The following is a 16626-nucleotide window of genomic DNA, read 5'->3' as shown; positions in this document are numbered from 1 at the left end:
GACGTTTCCAGTCAGCTGTTCAGCGTCCCTTCACGACAGCATTGTTTGTAAACACCGCTCAAGTACGCAGCCAGTTCGGGGCGCTGGCGGCAGCATCAAACACCGCACCAATCGATTGTTTTAACGGAAGCACCATTACACACCGTGGTACAGTTCGATAAGATCGTATTTATTTTAGTATTTTTCAACCTTTCCCTTTACAATTTTAACTGGCTCTACCGGCCGATCGTTCTTATCCGTCTCCACCAGCCCTATTCGTTTGACCACCTGCATGCCGGTGTGAATGCGCCCAAAGATGGTGTGCTTTCCGTCCAGCCACTGCGCCGGACCGAGGGTGATGAAGAACTGCGACCCGTTCGTGTCCGGGCCAGAGTTTGCCATCGATACAATGCCCGCACCGGTGTGCTTCAAATCGCTATGTATTTCGTCCGCAAATGTGGCACCGTAGATTGACTGACCACCCCGACCGGTTCCGGTTGGGTCGCCTCCTTGCACCATGAAATCTCGTATGATCCTATGAAACTGCGTCCCATTGTAGTAGCCTCGTCGTGCTAGTTCGGCAAAGTTGCGGCAAGTGTTTGGGGCATGCTTCCAATACAGCTCGATCGTTAATTCTCCCATCCTATGTCGAGAGCAAAACAACATTGAACAGTTGCCGAAAATACACAATGAAATCCCACCCCGCCAAGCTACTCACGTGGTCTCAAAGGCGACAAAATGCGGCTGCCATAGCTTGTCTGGAATGCCACCGGAATTAGGCGTTTGAATTGCGAGCATCACTAAATTGTTTGGATTTTTGTAAACTGGTGTAAAAGCGCGTCGGTTTTATGGAACCGTGGGAAATAAACAAACAACACTGTCAGTCTTTGACGTCGACGCCTGCACCATGGTAGGCGGAAGTTTTTGTCTGCAACATTAACAACATTTTATCGTGAAATTTCTCCGGGAAATCGTTTTTAATATTTTTTCCACTTATTTTAATTTTTTCGTTGTAATTTGGAATCATCAAAAGAAAAACTAGTGCTTATCGATCATTTTTTTTATCGTCCGCTGACAACCACGTTCGCATGATCGCAGCACACTGTGCGACGTGAGCTGTCAACGGTGCTATTTTCAGAGGGAAAATCTGTTGACGGTTTTCCGTTTTCAAAATCAAACGAACAATTCCATACGACCGGCCGGGCCAGCGGCTGTGGCGCAGCGATCAATACGAGTCGTAACTGTGATATATAGTTAAATATTGTACGAAATGTGTTTATAAACGCGTGGCTTACCCTTTCTAACCAGTTTACTTACACCTCTGCATCACACACCAATTCACACTATTTCCATCGGTGCTTATTTGTTAACAGTGTACCGTGCTAACCCTAATCCTTTACCCCGCTTTGTGTGGGCTGCCTTTATTTGGAAGTTTGTACGCCTCTATCCCGGGAAAACAATGGAGTCGGAAGCCTTTTTAACACCGCGCAAGCTATTCCAAAGCGCTCTTGCGCGAACATCATCGCGAACGTCGATGGCCTCCTCGCCATCGCTAATGGCCGTGAGGACGCCGACCTCGCTGTCACGGAACAGCACTAGCAGCTGTAACAACACTGCTACCAGCAATCGTTTCAATTTACTACCCGTGCTACAAACTCCTCCTTCGCGCATATTTAAAGGCCGCATCGTGAATCCCTTCGAACCGCATCTTGTCGAACGGTTGCATCTGCCGATGATCGGGAGTCCTTCGCTCTTCCACCGTCCCAGCACACCGCAGAACAGCAGCATCACACAGTTCGAGTGGACGATCGACGAGGTGTCCTCGCTGGGACCGGTGAACGTGGAACCGCACGAGACGCAGTTCATCGAAACGCCCGACCCGGTCGCGGAGGCTAGGGTGCAGGCCGCTATCAGTACCTACTTTAAGGAGCACAGCATAGTGCCCAGCCCGATCGACTGTCCTTTAAGAAATCAGAAGATCGTGCTGTCGAAGGACTCTAGCACCTCCACGCACTCCAGCAGTGGTGGCGCTGTTTCCAGCAAGAGAAAGGTTCGCGATGGAATAAGCCAAACGGTTCTGTCCTTCCCACCGCATCTTCCCAAAGAGATAGAGGATGTGTTGCAAACATATCTTACCTACAACGAGGTATGTCGCGCGGTGCTGTAACAAAAGGTGCTGTTGATATTAAAAACAAATCATTTCTCTTACAGGATCAGCAACAGAAACATGATACCGCGCTGGATGAATCCTCGGCTAGCAGCATCGATCACGATGCACGGGATGCTTCTTTGCGGCGAAAACTGTTCAACACATCCGCCCTGAACGACGATGCGGACGACAGTGATGCTGGAGGTGCGAGCCGTTACGCCAACTCGATCGATGATTTCGATCTCAGAGCCTTGAGCCCTGCTCCGGAGTCGCCAGAGGTGCTGGTGGTGGGAGAGCAGGCGAGTGAGCAGGATCTGAAGCGATCGCGGTACTACGGCTCGCAGGAAATGCTCAATCACATTCCCGAAAGTGATGCGGACAGTTCGTTCGGTGCACTGTCGCCCATCTCGAAAAGCATGGCCAGTCCTTCGCCAACAGAAGCCTTCGAATTGCACCATTCGGACGCTGATGCTATTTACCGCAGTACGCCGGAACCTTCCGGGATTTTCCATAGTGACAATATGTCACCGGAACTTTGCGGTAGCCGTCACTACATGAGTGGTAAGCAATTGCCTTGCGGATATAAGAGATGATCAAACTATTTGATTGTTTTTGCATGATTTTCTTCCAGGTTCGATAAAACATACTGAATTAACAAACGAACTTGCGGAAGCAAACCTGTCGGCCGACGGCGAAAGGAGCCTTGCCTTATCATCGCAATCGTCTGACTCCTCTCAGCAGACGCAGCACTCCACCACGCCGTTGCGGGGTTTCCGGAGAAAGGAAAAACGCCGCACTAATCGTAAGAATTTGTCGCAATCTTTTCTTCAAATCTCGGACAAGGATCGTAACGAAGAGAACCATTCCACCGATAGTGCGTGCGAGGTGCGTCATACACGCACCACTCCAATGAAAGCATTGTCACCGATAAAGGAAAACGCTGGCTTGTCGGAAAATGTAGTGCCTTGTGTGAACTTCTATCGCACTGATAGTGGTTTCAATGAGGAAAGTCAAAGTAACGACTACGCGAATGAACTGTCCGATGTGTCGATGCTTTCGGAGGATTTCTCGAACACTCCGGGAAGAAAAAGGCAAGAAAAAACCGGCACCGGTCCCAGGGTCAATAGCTATACCAACAATTGTTCCTCTCCTTTAAGACTGTAACGTGGTCACTAATCGCCACAAGACTCATTACGTTAGGGAACGAAATCAAAAAGCAAGCAAACGTTTCGGCCAACAAACTCTAGCAAAATTCCTAATTTGATAGCTCAATTGTGTATTTCGCAATATTTAGGTAATGATTTTAATGCTATGGAAAACGGAAACCGACTCAAACGAAGCGTGTGCACGCACTGAACTGAATTAGCGGTGGAGATAGCTCGTTAGACCAATTACGTGTAAGGAACGTCTTGTAGACAAATCAATCTCGATTACGTTGATAACGCATTTTTTAATTGTATACAGCACGTAAATAATATAACCAGTTGATCAGAACAGCCTTCATGCTGCGACAAGCGATGCCGAAATGATCCTGCATGTCCTGTGTCCTTTTTCGTCCTTCGTTTCAGCAGAGTGCAACATTTCATAGAACGATTGAAATGTTTCACCTCCCGCCGAAGCTGTCAGGTTTGACAGGTTGTTTTGACAGCTGCTCTGCTGAGGAAAATATTCCGTCGCGGCTCGGGTGGACATCGCAAAACTCTTCATATCTCTGAACAAACTTTGTCCGACTGATTGCTTTCCTGCCGATTCCGGATCTATCTGGTAAGTGCAAACGTTCTAAAAATGTACGGCCGAGATGGCACACCTCATTGCCTGTAGAAATTAAATCAATGTTTTTCTTCCTCAACGCCGAATCTAAATTATGTAATGCTGGTTCGGACTGGAACGTCAAACGGGGGTTGTGTATACAAATCGCCTGCCAGGAACAAACGATGGGCCACGGTCACGGACACGGACCGCCGTACAAGGTGCCGGATGCATCCATCTACAAAGTGGCCGATGCGCCCGAGCTGGTCGAAGTGGAACGCGCTCTGGCCCGCCGGGGCCTGAAGGACCCGTGGCTACGAAATGAAGTGTGGCGCTACAATGTGAAGCAGTTTTCGACCCACCGTTCGCGGCTCATCACGTTTCTGTTCAAGGGATTCCCGCTCGGATTCGCTGCCTTCGTTGCGACGATCGGCGTCGAGTATGCGCTCGGCGTGGACTACCACGCACATGGTGGCCATGGCCATGGGGATGAGAAGGGACATGGAAGCGGTCATCACTAGTGCGAGAGATTTGACGAGTTAGACGGCCCCCATCTCCATCCGGGTGGTGTTCTTTGTTGCTATCGTGCATTAGATTTTATTTCCAAAATTCTGCCGCAGAGAATAAACGAACTTATGTTGTAGCAGAAACAATCAAACCAGCGTGTGGTGCCGTTCGAATGTACGAAGTAACCTTACAGGAGAAATGTGCTGACACTGAGTGCGCTTTAGCTCGAGGCCCGTGGTTTCAGCTCATCGTAGCACGAGCGAAGGAAGATGTACGTTTTCTTCTGCGGGTTGTAGTATTCGTGTCCCTTGGACCAGTCGTACCCGACGGCATACGCGAAGATCTGTCCATTGCTGTTGAAGCAACACTTGGTAATCGATTGATCCAGCGTTTCGGACGATTTCAGCTTCGTGCGAGCGTCTTTGTCCCAGAAGCTGAACGTTCCGTCCGACCCGACCGTCGCCAGCGTGCCGTGCACCGGATGGAACGCGATGTCATTCACCGCGTAGATGTCCTGGTAACCGCTCGATCCATTCGAACGATGGCACTTGAACGTGAAGTTATCCTTCGGGTTCAGCGGACTCACGTACTGAATGGCCACACGGCCCTCGATACTGCCCAGCGCGTAGCCGGTCGGTGCTTTCTTCTTGTCGCGAAACACCGACACCGTCCGGTGCTGGTACTTGAGCGGACTTTCCTGCTGCTTGAACTGCGTCGGTTTGTTTTCCAGCGAGTAAATCAACACATGTCGCCCTGCCGTGCCCACGACTGCCATCGGGTAGTCCACATCCGCACAGTAGCAGCGCTCCGGCAGCTGAATCGACATCATGGGCTGCGGTGTTCGGGTGTCCCAGAATTTGAGCGTCTTGTCCCACGAACCCGTCATCAGACACGTGTAGTTGGTGCCCTTGATCCAGTGGCACGTTTTGATCGCCGCATCGTGCTGTGCCACCTGCGCCACCTGATCCGAGGCCAGATCCCAACACTTCACCTGCTTGTCGGTCGAGGCGATGAACACTTTGCTGCCATCGTCCGCCCAGCACACGTCCAGTACCGGGCCGCCCATGGTTTTGATGGATTTCGGCACCGTCTTGCCGGACTGTTCCACCTCCCAGCAACGCACGCTGCAGTCCCAGCTGCCGGCGATGAGAAAGTTTTGCTGCAACGTTGCCGGGCTGAACTCCATCGCCGACACCGTATCTTCCGGCGGCGAGGTGACTTCAAAGTCCTTCATCGGATTGGTGGTGGTTGTGGCCGTCGGACTGCCGAAGCCAGGGTTGGCACCGAGTGCTTGCGTGCCAAACATTGTGCCGGCGGGATGTCCTCTTCAACGGTTCCTGGGGGCGAAGGTTTTATGTTTCGGGCGCGTTGAAAATGCACAAATTCCACTATCAACAAATAATCACGCACCGAATGACGCTCTTTCCCGTGCTGTCAGATGTTGTATGTTCGTGCTAGCCCGAAAATACCGGCAAAATGCATTGACAGCGAGGAGTGATACCTTCTATACATCTTGGTTTCCACCCATGCGACAAAATACATTTCATGGGCCTTAACTATCGGTGCATGTTAAGCCTAGCTGGGCTATAGCAGCTTCTTACTTTGAAAGATTGTGAGATATAATCATTTTTGAGTTTTTTGGAATAGTATCATGGCAAAAATATTCTTAAAACAAGAGATGAGTTGGTTTGAACACTGCAGTTGAAGCACAGTGTGAAGAATTCAGCAGTAAGATGTATCGTATTTGGTAACATATTTTCAATAAACTTAATCTTTACAAGACAAAATGATAACAAAAACTCTGCAAGTGCGTAAAAATCACTTCAGACGAAAGAAAACGTGTTTACGCAGCGTTGAGATAGAAATACGAGCCAGGAATTATTTACGTACCTCGTGTAGACAGACCTACAGCGAGCGGAGCCTGGTTCGGCCGCCTTCGGATACGTACGCTACGCAGCACCACTACAACGACACAGTTCAATTTGGACTCACGGCGGCATGGCTGTATTTTCCGAATCGAAGCAAGCATATTCCGCTGCTGTCCGTCGAGGAGTGCTGGTGAAGAAACCGCCGCGCAACTATTTCTTCTCCGCCAACTAGCATTTCTTCTACGCAAAAGTGTACCAAACATTGTAAAACTGATTTCGCTTGTGTTTCGTGAATTTGGGAAATCGAGTGAACCTTTCCGTGTGTGTGCTGTGCCGTTAGGGGTAGCCAAAAGGGGCAGGTGCGGTTTGTTGACACCTTTGTTTACCTTTGCTGCTTGTTCGTGTGCGAGACAGAAGAGGAAGAAGTCGAACGCGCCCGTGTGTGTGACTGTGCGAACCATAAATCTCTGATTCGATGTTGCGATGCTGAGCTTCTGCTGCCGTTTCGGTACACTTTCAACGGAAAATTGGATGTAAAGTGCCGGGGAAAACAGGAGTGAGCAGCCAACAAGTTAAGAGTCCTACATGGACGGTGAGCAATTGAAAAAAAATGCACTTAGACCAGGAACACCCATAAACACCGGCTTAACCGTCGGCTGTTGCTCTTTTTTACCGCACAGTTCCTGTCTGTGGCACCAAGGCCACGAAAATTGGCGTACCTTAGAAAGAAAAAAAAAACTCACACTTACCTGTCTCTTCCGTCCCGTTGCCCAGTTCGGAGTGGGTTCGTGAACGGCGTCAATTAAAATTTTGCCCAGCTTGCCCTCAGCAGGCATCAAACATAGCAACAGCAACATAGCCACACATTCATCAATCGATGGGTGTACCCGTGCGCGGTTATGCTTGCTTGTGTTGGTCCGTGGTGCTGTGTGAACCATCATCAGAAGAACCGCACCGCCGCGGCGGTCCTGCCTCTCTGGGTAGCCGTTGATCGTTTCCTTAACAACCGCGCGTGCTCTCTCCCTGTCTTTCTCATTCTGGCTCTCTCGTTCTCTCTATTTATGTATGAGTGTGAGTTTTCATTCTGGCAGCAGCAGCATCACCGTTCGCGCATCATCTCAGCAGCATCCGCACGCGAAGGAGACGGCTGCACGCGAATGGGATAGGGGTGCGAACGGCCGTGCCGCGAAGAGTAGGAACACAGCACGCGCGCGAAGAAGGAGAGCAAATCCGCTTTCCGTTCTTTTGCGCGATTTGCGTGTTTTCGATCAGTTCAATCTCGGAGTGCGCCGAAGCTTTAGGCCCGTTTGAGTGTTTTTTCGACAAGCGTATGTCTGAAACTCTCCCTAATCGTGGTCGTACCTGCCAGTAACAACAACGAAACAATTCAAAGGTAGCAACGAGTGAACGAAGCGTGAACAAATTGTGACCAAAATTGTTGTGGCTTCAGCATTCCCAAAAATACGATCGTCAAAGTCTCATGAACGTGTTTTTTTTGTATGTGTGTGCGTGTGTATGTGTTGTTAATAAATTCTTGTTTCTAATGTTTGTTTCAGCCAGTTGTGTAATGATTGCTGCCAGCCTGCTGGCTCAGAGTGCTGTGTAGCGGGTAGTACGAAAAAAAGTGAGCACAAAAAATAAAATTGCAAGGTGTGCAATCGCGGTGGATGGTGGTGTCGTGTATGCATGTGAGCGAGTGCGTGCTTGTATTTGTTCTGCCACCGTTCGACGCCGATATCGGTTCCGTGCGCGAGTGCCGCGGTGCGCCTGTGCCAAGGGCCGTAAAACAGGCGGCGGCGGCCCGAGTTCGCCAAAGAAAAGCAATCGCGCAAAGGTGGTGTTGCTGTCGTGCGGAAGCAAGGGGAGGTGGTGGAGACGGAGGAGGGCCGGTGGGCGGTGGTGTTGGTGCGTCCGGCGTCGGGACGCGCGACGTGACGAGCAAAAAAGGCGCCAGCATGATGTACGCCAGCGGGCGAAGTGATCGTTCCCGTCCTGGCGTTCGTTCTGTCGCCGGCTGGGAGGGAGAGCAGGCGGCAGAATATCATCTGCAAAAACAACAACCACAGCAACTACCATTGCCACAACGACAACAACAGCGGCAACGCCAACGACAAGGCCAGCGAGATGGTTGCGTCCGTGCGTCGGGGATCGGTGGTCGGGCGCACGCCAACGCGCGACTGCTGGCTGCCGTTGGCACGCTGGCACTGCTGGCGGCCACGTCGGTGATGGCGGTGGGGGGTGTGTCATTGACCGGGCCCGACACTGCCAGTGTGCAAATTTCAGGTGCAAGTGCAGCATCGACCCGATGGACGAAGGCCACCGAAACCGGTTCCGATCATCGACGGGTGCTCCGTTCGCTGCAGAACCCGGGACCGAAACAAACGTCCTTAGCATCACCCGAGGAAGCACAAGGTAAGTTGAGGGTGTATGTGTGTGTGTTTTTTGACCTAAGAAAAAATATTTATGTTCAGCCAACTTGTAATGGGGCAGCAATTTAAAAACGTACAAATATTTTAGCATTTCGATCGAGCATGGCATGGCTGGAGAAGAAGCCCCTTCTTCTTAAAAAAACCCATAGGTGCACGAAGACAAGCAACGAAAGCGAGAGAGTGAAAAAAACGCGGCTAAGTACACCGAGCTGGAATTAGGAAGCAGCTTGTTAGCGTACAAACAGATTTGCTGCTTGAAAAGCAATAATCCAATGCCTTCCCTCCTTCAGAAAGACACGCAATGAGATCACCTGGATGGAACGCCGCTTGTTACATACGCGCACCCGTTCCTCTCTCTCTCTCTCTCTCTCTTCCTCTCTTACGCCAGAGCTCTGCCTGCAGCTCGCTTTCGCTCTTAGCACACACGAAAACAAATCTTCCACCAAAAACCGAAAAAACCTTAATGTCTCGGTTGGAAGTGGCCCCTGCCGGCTGAGATGGGCCAGGCTTTTTTGCTGGCCGTGTGGTGTGCGTGTTTACCAGTAAAAATGCCCCTCGAGATACGGCAGCAGCGAAAAACAACAACGCGCGTGAGTGTGTTGCGCGTTGCCTCGCGAACGTTCTTAATAAGGCTTGAAATTTGAGTTCAACTTCTGTGCGCAAATTCTTTACGGAGTAGCGCGTACTTTTCTTCTTCTTCGTCTTCTATTTATTCCTATTCGATGCTTTACGCAAAATGTTTGCGCGATGTTTATATTGCGGTTTGTTTTTCTTTGCTCAATTCTTTTTTTTTTTTGTTTCCCCCGCGTTCTGGCCTCGAGAACCGGATTGAACCATTCTTTGTCACTCTTCCCGAAGTAGACGATGTGCTTGGCAAAGTAAAACAAAAAGACTATTGGTGCAAATGTATCCCCATTGCGGCGAGTTGTGAGAGGAAGGAGGACCTGTCGGGTTGGTTCGCCAAACTTTTTCTAACTAGATTAAGTTATTTGTCACTGGCGATACAAATTGGCTCGGCATAAGACTTTGCTCATGGCACGATGGACGAAAGAAAAAGAAAAAGAAAGACCTTGCGAGAAGACCGTCGGACCGATACTCTTTGCCCTCTTGTTTGTGTCCTCTGAGTTCAATCATCCCAGAATTATGATATAACGTTGTTGCTGTGTCAGTCAGCGCTGGCAGCAGGAACAAAATTTACAAACACATTCTTCGTCCCGAAATCGACCGGCGATGGGACAGCTCGCAAACGGAAGACGAGAACATCCAGTCTTATCAGCATATTTCCCGCGAGGAGAGCAAGCGAGCGCCGCCGACCATCGGTACCGGGGCACGTTCGCAATCAAACCCTCCTGGGGCCGGTGTATACGAGCGATGTAGTTCACCAGGGCATACGCCACACACACACACACACCAGCCCACACACCGACGGCATGATAGGGCGCACGGGGAATCAATCAATCGTTCTAATCACAACCATCCGTCACATCGATTCCCAAGCGGTCGGACCATTGATCGCGCTGCGATGAGGATCATCCAGCGAGCCGGAGGGAGAAACGTGTCGTGTGCATTGCCGCGAGATAAGCGCCAAACACCCCAAACAAATCGCAATCTTACGTACAACAAAAGTTACGTTTTCCCTTTGCTGCTTGCGGTACACGAACTTTGACACCTTACCGCAAGCCGCGGATCACGGGCACGATGCGCATCTCCAAGGCAATCATGTGTAATGCATGCATGTATTCCAATTTTCGGCAGAATTCATTCACCTCCGGTCGGGGTTGAGTTGGGTTCGGTTTCCGTTCTTGGATGTGGGAAGTAGTACGCGAAAAAAGGGGGTTGCGCTTTTCTATTTCGTGGAAACGTGCCCATAATCTTAATACGAAAGCGAACGCACACGTTCGAGAATGATATAATGTACGGTCTGGTGTGTGTGTGTGTGATTTCGGTGATACCCGTGTAAAAAAAGGGTAGATTAATGCTACGAAACTTCTCGGGAGGACGGGCGACTTCGAAGTAGTGGAATCGATCTGTAAGTTTTTACCCCCTTTTTTTGAATCTGTTATTCAAATTCCACATCGAACCCCGCCCCGTATGTCACTTGGGATAATGGCGGCTGCTGCTTTTGATGATGGTTCTAAGAAACGTGCCCCAAAAATGGCTGAAAGTTATTTTCTCCTCGGCGAAGAATTAATGCACTCTGCAGCTCGTTGCTCCAACCGTGATCGTTTAAAAGCAGTAACCGAATTGAAAATTCCATTTTCCACGTTGCCGAACGTTGCTATGTAATTGGATTTGCGCGCACATTATTATCAACAGACCGCGTGGGGTTACAGCAACCAAATGAAGCCCCCCCCCCCCTCCCCCCGGTACAGCGCAAACGACAAACCCTTTTACATAGCTGTTGTTTGTCACGAACACCGCCGCACAAAATTTGATTTCATATCACAAATGTTGATGCTATTTTCCATGGTCAAATAGGTTGTCGACCACCAACACCACACCGCAGCACTACTATTGCCAGACAAGCCGATTACGATTATGTGATTTTCGCAAAGTGATTTACTACCTACCCTCGTTTGCATCAATGTGTAATGGTGGTGGTCCTGTGAGTATTTAAAAGGCTGTATTGAACCGGTCGGTGAAAATGGTAGATAGTACCCACGGCCGTTTGTCCAAATTTTATCGCACGAATAGTTTGCAGCAGCGGGCAACGCTTAGTGGTTGCGCGTAACAGGTGGAACGGGAGGATATGCGCAGCAGGAGCGCTTCATAATCCTATTTGGATGCCGCGTAATTGTCGGGGTCGGGGTATGAATGTGTGGAATTTTTGCTGATGCAATGGTAGCAGAATAAAATGAATCCATTTTGTGTGCCGGTTTCTGATGCTGCTGCTGCTGCTGCTGATGAGGATGATGATGATGGTGGCTGTCTGCTGGAGCTTAGTCTATTGAATCTGCCAGTTCTATCCGTGGCCAAGCGGCAGTGCCAGTGTTGATCGATGGGGGAAATGTGTGCTAAATGGAAACCGGATGAATATATTTCAATACCGCGCCTTGCCAGAGAAAAACTTCCACTATCATAGATATGTTTTGTTTGGTCGACGGACCAGCCCGCGCCCCATGCAATTTGGAAACGGCTGCGTCGGTTGGAATCATTTGTTTGCACAGAATGTCTGCACTTTTGGAAGGTTTTTGTGACCATGTTTCAGTGCACTGAGTTCACGGTGCGCGAGACGGAGGGTCCTGGGAACGCGAGGGGACACTACGATAAGACCGCGCATATGCCCCTTCTGCTGACGGGCGCACCACATACACATCTGTGCTCACAGATTATATCGCTTCCCACTCTCTCTCTCCTTCTCATTCTCTGGTAGACGGGAACAACCCCCTCACGTTGTCCTCCGTGCAAATGGTTCTCGTGACCTTATAATGCTTCTCGCGGGGTCCGTCTGTTTGCACACCTGAGGGTAAACGTGGTAATCTACAGTGTGCAATCTGTCTGGGTGTGTTTTATTGTTCTGCGCGTCTAGAGAAGGGGCGACCCAAAAAAAAAAGTCCAAAAAACATGATATGCTCTCAACTGAACTGGCCTCCACTGTCGTGTGTTCAACATACCAATTTTAATAACTTGCTAAATTGTTCCGCATTCGAAAACGCCAAACTAGGAACGCTAAATGATAAATAGATGATGTGTGCAAAACGACCACCCCTCCCCCCGGATATCCCGGACGAAATATCCTCCGCAAATTGTGCCACCGGGAAATGGCGGTAAAGCTGCCTTACCGTAAATGATGTTCCCTACACGGCTCAATAATTTTCTTCCCAATCGGATTTACCGCCAGTCGTGCTCGCCCGGTGATGAAGGAGCAACAACAACACCAACAACAAATATCGCGCGTGTCCTCGGCGACGAGCGTGGCCACCAGTGTAAGTGGGTTCCTCGTTTTCCCGAACATGGGGAAGAAATAATGAACAGATACGTGTACCTCATTACAGGCCGGAGCGCCAATCGGGAATGCTGAGGGCTAAATGTGTGTGTGTGTGTGTGTGTGTGTGTTCGTCCCGTTTGGCATGGCGCCCGTCTGGTGAGTGTTGTGTGCGGGGACGGCAAATCAGTGTTGTTGTTTTTTTTTACTCCTTCCCGTTTCGCTTTTCCTTCCCTTTTGCCCCCTGTTCAGCGACATGCTGCGCCACAACACATACGCATTCCTCATTCACGCGCACGTCTCGGTATGGCGACCATGAGACGATAGGAAGGACTAGACGGCAGTAGCGGCGACGGTCGAAAACGGAAGCGAAATCAATTTTCGTAGATTGTTCGCCCGCAAATCATGGAGTCTTTTTCCACTTCCTTCCGTTCCTAATACGTCTTTTACGCTCGGATGCCGCGCTTGTTCAACGATGAAAATGAAGGAAATTTCAACCATGCTTACGCGGGAGGGACATGGTTTGCCGTTCCCCGGGCCTGGCGCTTTCCTGTGGAGATCTCTCCCCAGCGGGAGCAGGTGAAAGTGGATTCGGAAGAAAAGGAAAAAAGAAAACTGCTCGAACGAGAAAGAACCGGCCGTGGGACTGCCGGGGAGGGAGTGCCCGTGGTGGCGCCCTACGTGTGTCTTGAGTGTTTGTGTGTGTGTGTGCCGCCCGGTGGGATGCTTGTCTTTTTTTTTTGCACCCCACATTGCCGAATCCATTTAGGAACTGGCGCCACGAGTCAGCCTTCGTTCCCTCTTGGATTACATGTTACATGTGCTCTGTGCCACGGATGTGTTGGCTAGGATAATATTGCGCCTCGATGACACGTGTAAACTGCGCTGCCGGTCGGTGATTACTCACTAGCCGAGCAATGAGGTACATTATCTCCAATAAATAAAACGAATTCATCCGGCAAAGGGACGGATATCGGCGAGTTTCCCGGTCGACGAGGCGTTGTTTTTCTCCCCTCCGATCGATGATGCCGTAATCCATAAAGGTGTCAAACAAAATCAAAGTAAGTCGAGGGCAGCGGTGGCTTTATTGCAGCAATTGAGTCAGATGTTGTTCGAGTAGTAGTTCGCATTGGAAGAGGGCTTGATGATGATTGCGAACAATTGATTGCGATTTTTTTTATTGATTCGGTACTACAAAGACGCATTTTCGTACTGCTGGGTGCTATCAATTTTCACTCTTGGTGCGCTTTCATCGTGAATTAACATCACCGAGGGCGAGATTGTCTGGCAGGCGCGCTAGAGACGAACGCGCTAGCGAAGACAAATTGTGAATGGAAAATGGGTATTCTGCGTTCGATGTTTACCCCAGCAACTGCTTATCGTATGATGATTAATGCTTATACAAGTACCATCATTCATCGTAATTAGCAGCTGGAAGCATCACAATTTGTCCTGCCGTGGCGCTGCTCGCTGTCGGTGTGTTTGGGCGAAAGACAGAATTAATTAATGAAATGAAACGTCCCTTCCCATCATCGCCCCGTGGTGATCATCATAATAATTGAACATTGATTGCTTTTCACATTAGACGGCGACTGCAGAATGGGTCATAACGGCGGAAAATTGTACTCCCTACACACACACACACACACACACGTGCTCCACGCTCGGGTTGGGGATTTGTGGTGGTACATAAGGACGTAAGGGAACCGAAAGACAATATGACAGCTTGATGATTGATCAGCAATTGTACGCCAACGTACCTGGCCGCCACCTGGCTGCGGCTACAATCGTTCGCAGATGTTGCAACATGAAGTCCACCTCAACCAACACTACTTCTGCAACAGCGATCAAACCAAATGGAAGGTTTTCCGGCTCGATCGTCCTAGCAAACCTTATTGTGGTAGGTGCGGTTCTGCCTTTGCTGGCAAAATGGCGCCCCAACGAAAGCCAAAGCCGCCGGCACAACCAATGAAGGTTAAATTGCTTCCAGCAAATCAAGCTCGAGCATTCCCATTTCTTTACAATTTCACTGTCAATGGAAAACTGGCACATCGGTGGTGCCTCTTCCCGGTATCAACGTCCGACCCAGCCGTCCCTCTCTCTCTCTGCCATTCCCTCGGGAGTCCTTGATTACCTTGCTGAACGGACCGATGCCCCCGAACCGAAGGCGAAGACGGACGGACGGATGGACGAGATCCATGTGTCAGAGGGTTGCCAACACCGAGCTGAACGTTACTTCAGCGCCGCAAGTGATGGATCTATTCAAATTCGGTCGCTCCCAACAAAAGCCCAATCAGTTGGAATATCTCCCATCACCGCACGGGGTTTTCCGCCAGCTCCTGTCCACTCCATTCGGTATGGCACTCGTCCTCATCGTCTTCACCCCACACTAATGCACACTCCAGCCCAGTCCGATTCAGACAACTATCGCCCATCATCTGCACTCACCGTTGTCGTGCTGTGTGTGCCGTTTGCAGCACAGAAGCAGCGAATGAAAGTCCTGGACCTTTTATTGTTGGCCCAAAGCAAAGAATATAGGGCGGGGAAAGGGGCGATGATGGCGACGGCGTCGGAGATACATTTTGGTAGACAAAAAGCGGACATCAAATTTGTATCAATTTTCCACCACATCACATGACCAACATCGTCATCATCATCATCATCAGTAACACACGACGTGTTAGTGTCAGCGTGCGAATAGGGTTTTGGTGGTTTTGGTGGATCGCTCGTCACCCACATTGGACCGGATTTCATGCCTTTTTCCATCGCAACCAGGACAATGGACAACAATCGGATGGATGTGTGGGTGTGTGTGTGTGTGTGTGTGTGGTCGATGGATCTCACATCCCTTCGCAGAGTATGTTGCACGTTCCGTGGAAATGCTGGAGGGATTTCGCTTCAACTCTACCACAAAATATGCTCATCCAGTAGCGTGTGTGACTGTACACCAACCCTAACATCCGGTGTGTGTGACGTATGTGAGGTATGAAATGAGTTACATTGGACACGCGCTCTTTTGTGTGCCACAGAAAACCCCAACGCGATGAAGAACTGTTCAAGTAAATGGTGGTCCAAAAGTCGGTTCAAAAGAATTTTCCCATTCTTGTGCACATGGTTTCCCTTGGGACGAAAATCTATTTCCGTTGGTGGTGGTGGTGCGTACACTTTTGAGGTATCATTTGATTAGCGAACATAACTTTTTCTCTGTCAAGTGAATAGCAAAGAAAAAGTGTACAGAAAAAGGGAATGGAATGATTTGTATTGTTCAACCCCCAAACCACAACCATGTTGGATTTGTGTCTGCTGCACTTCGTGCTTTTGATTTTGATGTTTTTTTTAAGCCAGAAACGTCCAGCCCTTGAAGCTACTTGAGATATGGCTTTACAGAATCAAGGCAGCTTCCACTCGACTTTGTATCGGTTATTAAGAGCTATATTTAGCTGATGTCGGCTTTGAAGGGCAACACTGTTTTATTTTTCGAACAAAATATGTCTCAATCAATTGGAACCATCCATCGAAACACTTCCAACACATCCCAGCATCTAACAGACAATGTACATTTTTATTCTATTTGTTCTGGCAAGCGTCCGGCTACGACTGTAGCGAATGAGAAGCGACAGAGAACGCATCAGTTAATTAGTAGAATTGAACCATACACCTCGTAGCGTAGCGAGTGTGTTCAGCAAGAGTGAAGTCACCGATAATACACAGACCGCTCTGCACGAGCACGAACGCGTCTGCCCATACATCATGCATCCATAATTACAAGCGAATGCAATAAACTCGGGCCGCTCTGGGTGATGAATGTGACACCATCGCCGTTTGACGGCTCGGTTGTGTCACGGACTTCGGCTCGGGTGAAATTTAATCTCCATCGGTGTGTGGCGGCGCACACTGGGAATCGGTTCGATGGACGAGAGGAGGCTGGCTTCTGTTGTCCGGTTGCAGCTCACTGGCACTGAACGTGACACCATTAGGCTGCCAGCAGTAATGTCCAGCCGGGTGTGGTGTCTTTTATGT

At 49.7% G+C, this 16626-nt stretch overlaps 5 protein-coding genes across 18 annotated transcripts in view; 3 read left to right on the top strand and 2 right to left on the bottom strand.

Moving 5' to 3' along the window:
• Positions 1-153: 153 nt before the first annotated feature.
• On the bottom strand, positions 154-860 carry LOC121600448 (peptidyl-prolyl cis-trans isomerase-like 1). The gene is made up of 2 exons (XM_041929041.1): positions 698-860; positions 154-622 (listed from the first exon to the last, which is right to left on the bottom strand). Exons 1-2 carry the CDS (start codon positions 775-777, stop codon positions 175-177), a joined length of 528 nt encoding a protein of 175 aa, XP_041784975.1. The 5' UTR covers positions 778-860; the 3' UTR covers positions 154-174.
• LOC121600445 (protein aurora borealis) lies at positions 855-3893 on the top strand. Of its 5 annotated transcripts, none has more exons than XR_006005826.1 (4): positions 855-2125; positions 2191-2689; positions 2760-3525; positions 3700-3893. XR_006005826.1 is itself a non-coding variant. In XM_041929038.1 (4 exons), the coding sequence occupies exons 1-4, from the start codon at positions 1439-1441 to the stop codon at positions 3714-3716; spliced, it is 1374 nt and encodes a 457-aa protein (XP_041784972.1). In that variant the 5' UTR covers positions 855-1438; the 3' UTR covers positions 3717-3893. The 5 variants fall into 5 exon arrangements, 3 of the variants coding, with proteins under 3 accessions (XP_041784972.1, XP_041784971.1, XP_041784970.1); XR_006005827.1 differs by lacking the exon at positions 3700-3893 and adding an exon at positions 3593-3677; XM_041929038.1 differs by having other exon boundaries at positions 2760-2930.
• On the top strand, positions 3782-4535 carry LOC121600449 (NADH dehydrogenase [ubiquinone] 1 beta subcomplex subunit 3). Its single transcript, XM_041929042.1, has 2 exons — positions 3782-3892; positions 4054-4535. The coding sequence occupies exon 2, from the start codon at positions 4063-4065 to the stop codon at positions 4396-4398; it is 336 nt and encodes a 111-aa protein (XP_041784976.1). The 5' UTR covers positions 3782-3892; positions 4054-4062; the 3' UTR covers positions 4399-4535.
• Positions 4448-6070, bottom strand: LOC121600446 (protein Rae1). Its single transcript, XM_041929039.1, has one exon. The coding sequence runs from the start codon at positions 5688-5690 to the stop codon at positions 4605-4607; it is 1086 nt and encodes a 361-aa protein (XP_041784973.1). The 5' UTR covers positions 5691-6070; the 3' UTR covers positions 4448-4604.
• Positions 6071-6354: 284 nt separating this feature from the next.
• LOC121600437 (low-density lipoprotein receptor-related protein 1) overlaps positions 6355-16626 on the top strand; it is an 81140-nt gene continuing 70868 nt past the window's right edge. For 2 of the 10 annotated variants that reach the window (XM_041929027.1, XM_041929018.1), the window contains exons 1-2: positions 6355-7645; positions 7809-8664. In XM_041929027.1, the coding sequence (XP_041784961.1) occupies positions 7920-8664 (745 nt within the window). In that variant the 5' untranslated portion in view covers positions 6355-7645; positions 7809-7919. The remainder of the gene's footprint in view (positions 7646-7808; positions 8665-16626) is intronic. The other 8 variants (XM_041929019.1, XM_041929025.1, XM_041929024.1 and 5 more) reach the window with 8 other exon arrangements.

The sequence above is a fragment of the Anopheles merus genome, chromosome 3L (genome assembly GCF_017562075.2).
Source record: "Anopheles merus strain MAF chromosome 3L, AmerM5.1, whole genome shotgun sequence".
In the NCBI taxonomy this organism is placed as follows: domain Eukaryota; kingdom Metazoa; phylum Arthropoda; class Insecta; order Diptera; family Culicidae; genus Anopheles; species Anopheles merus.
This window is presented reverse-complemented; position numbering and strand designations above follow the sequence as displayed.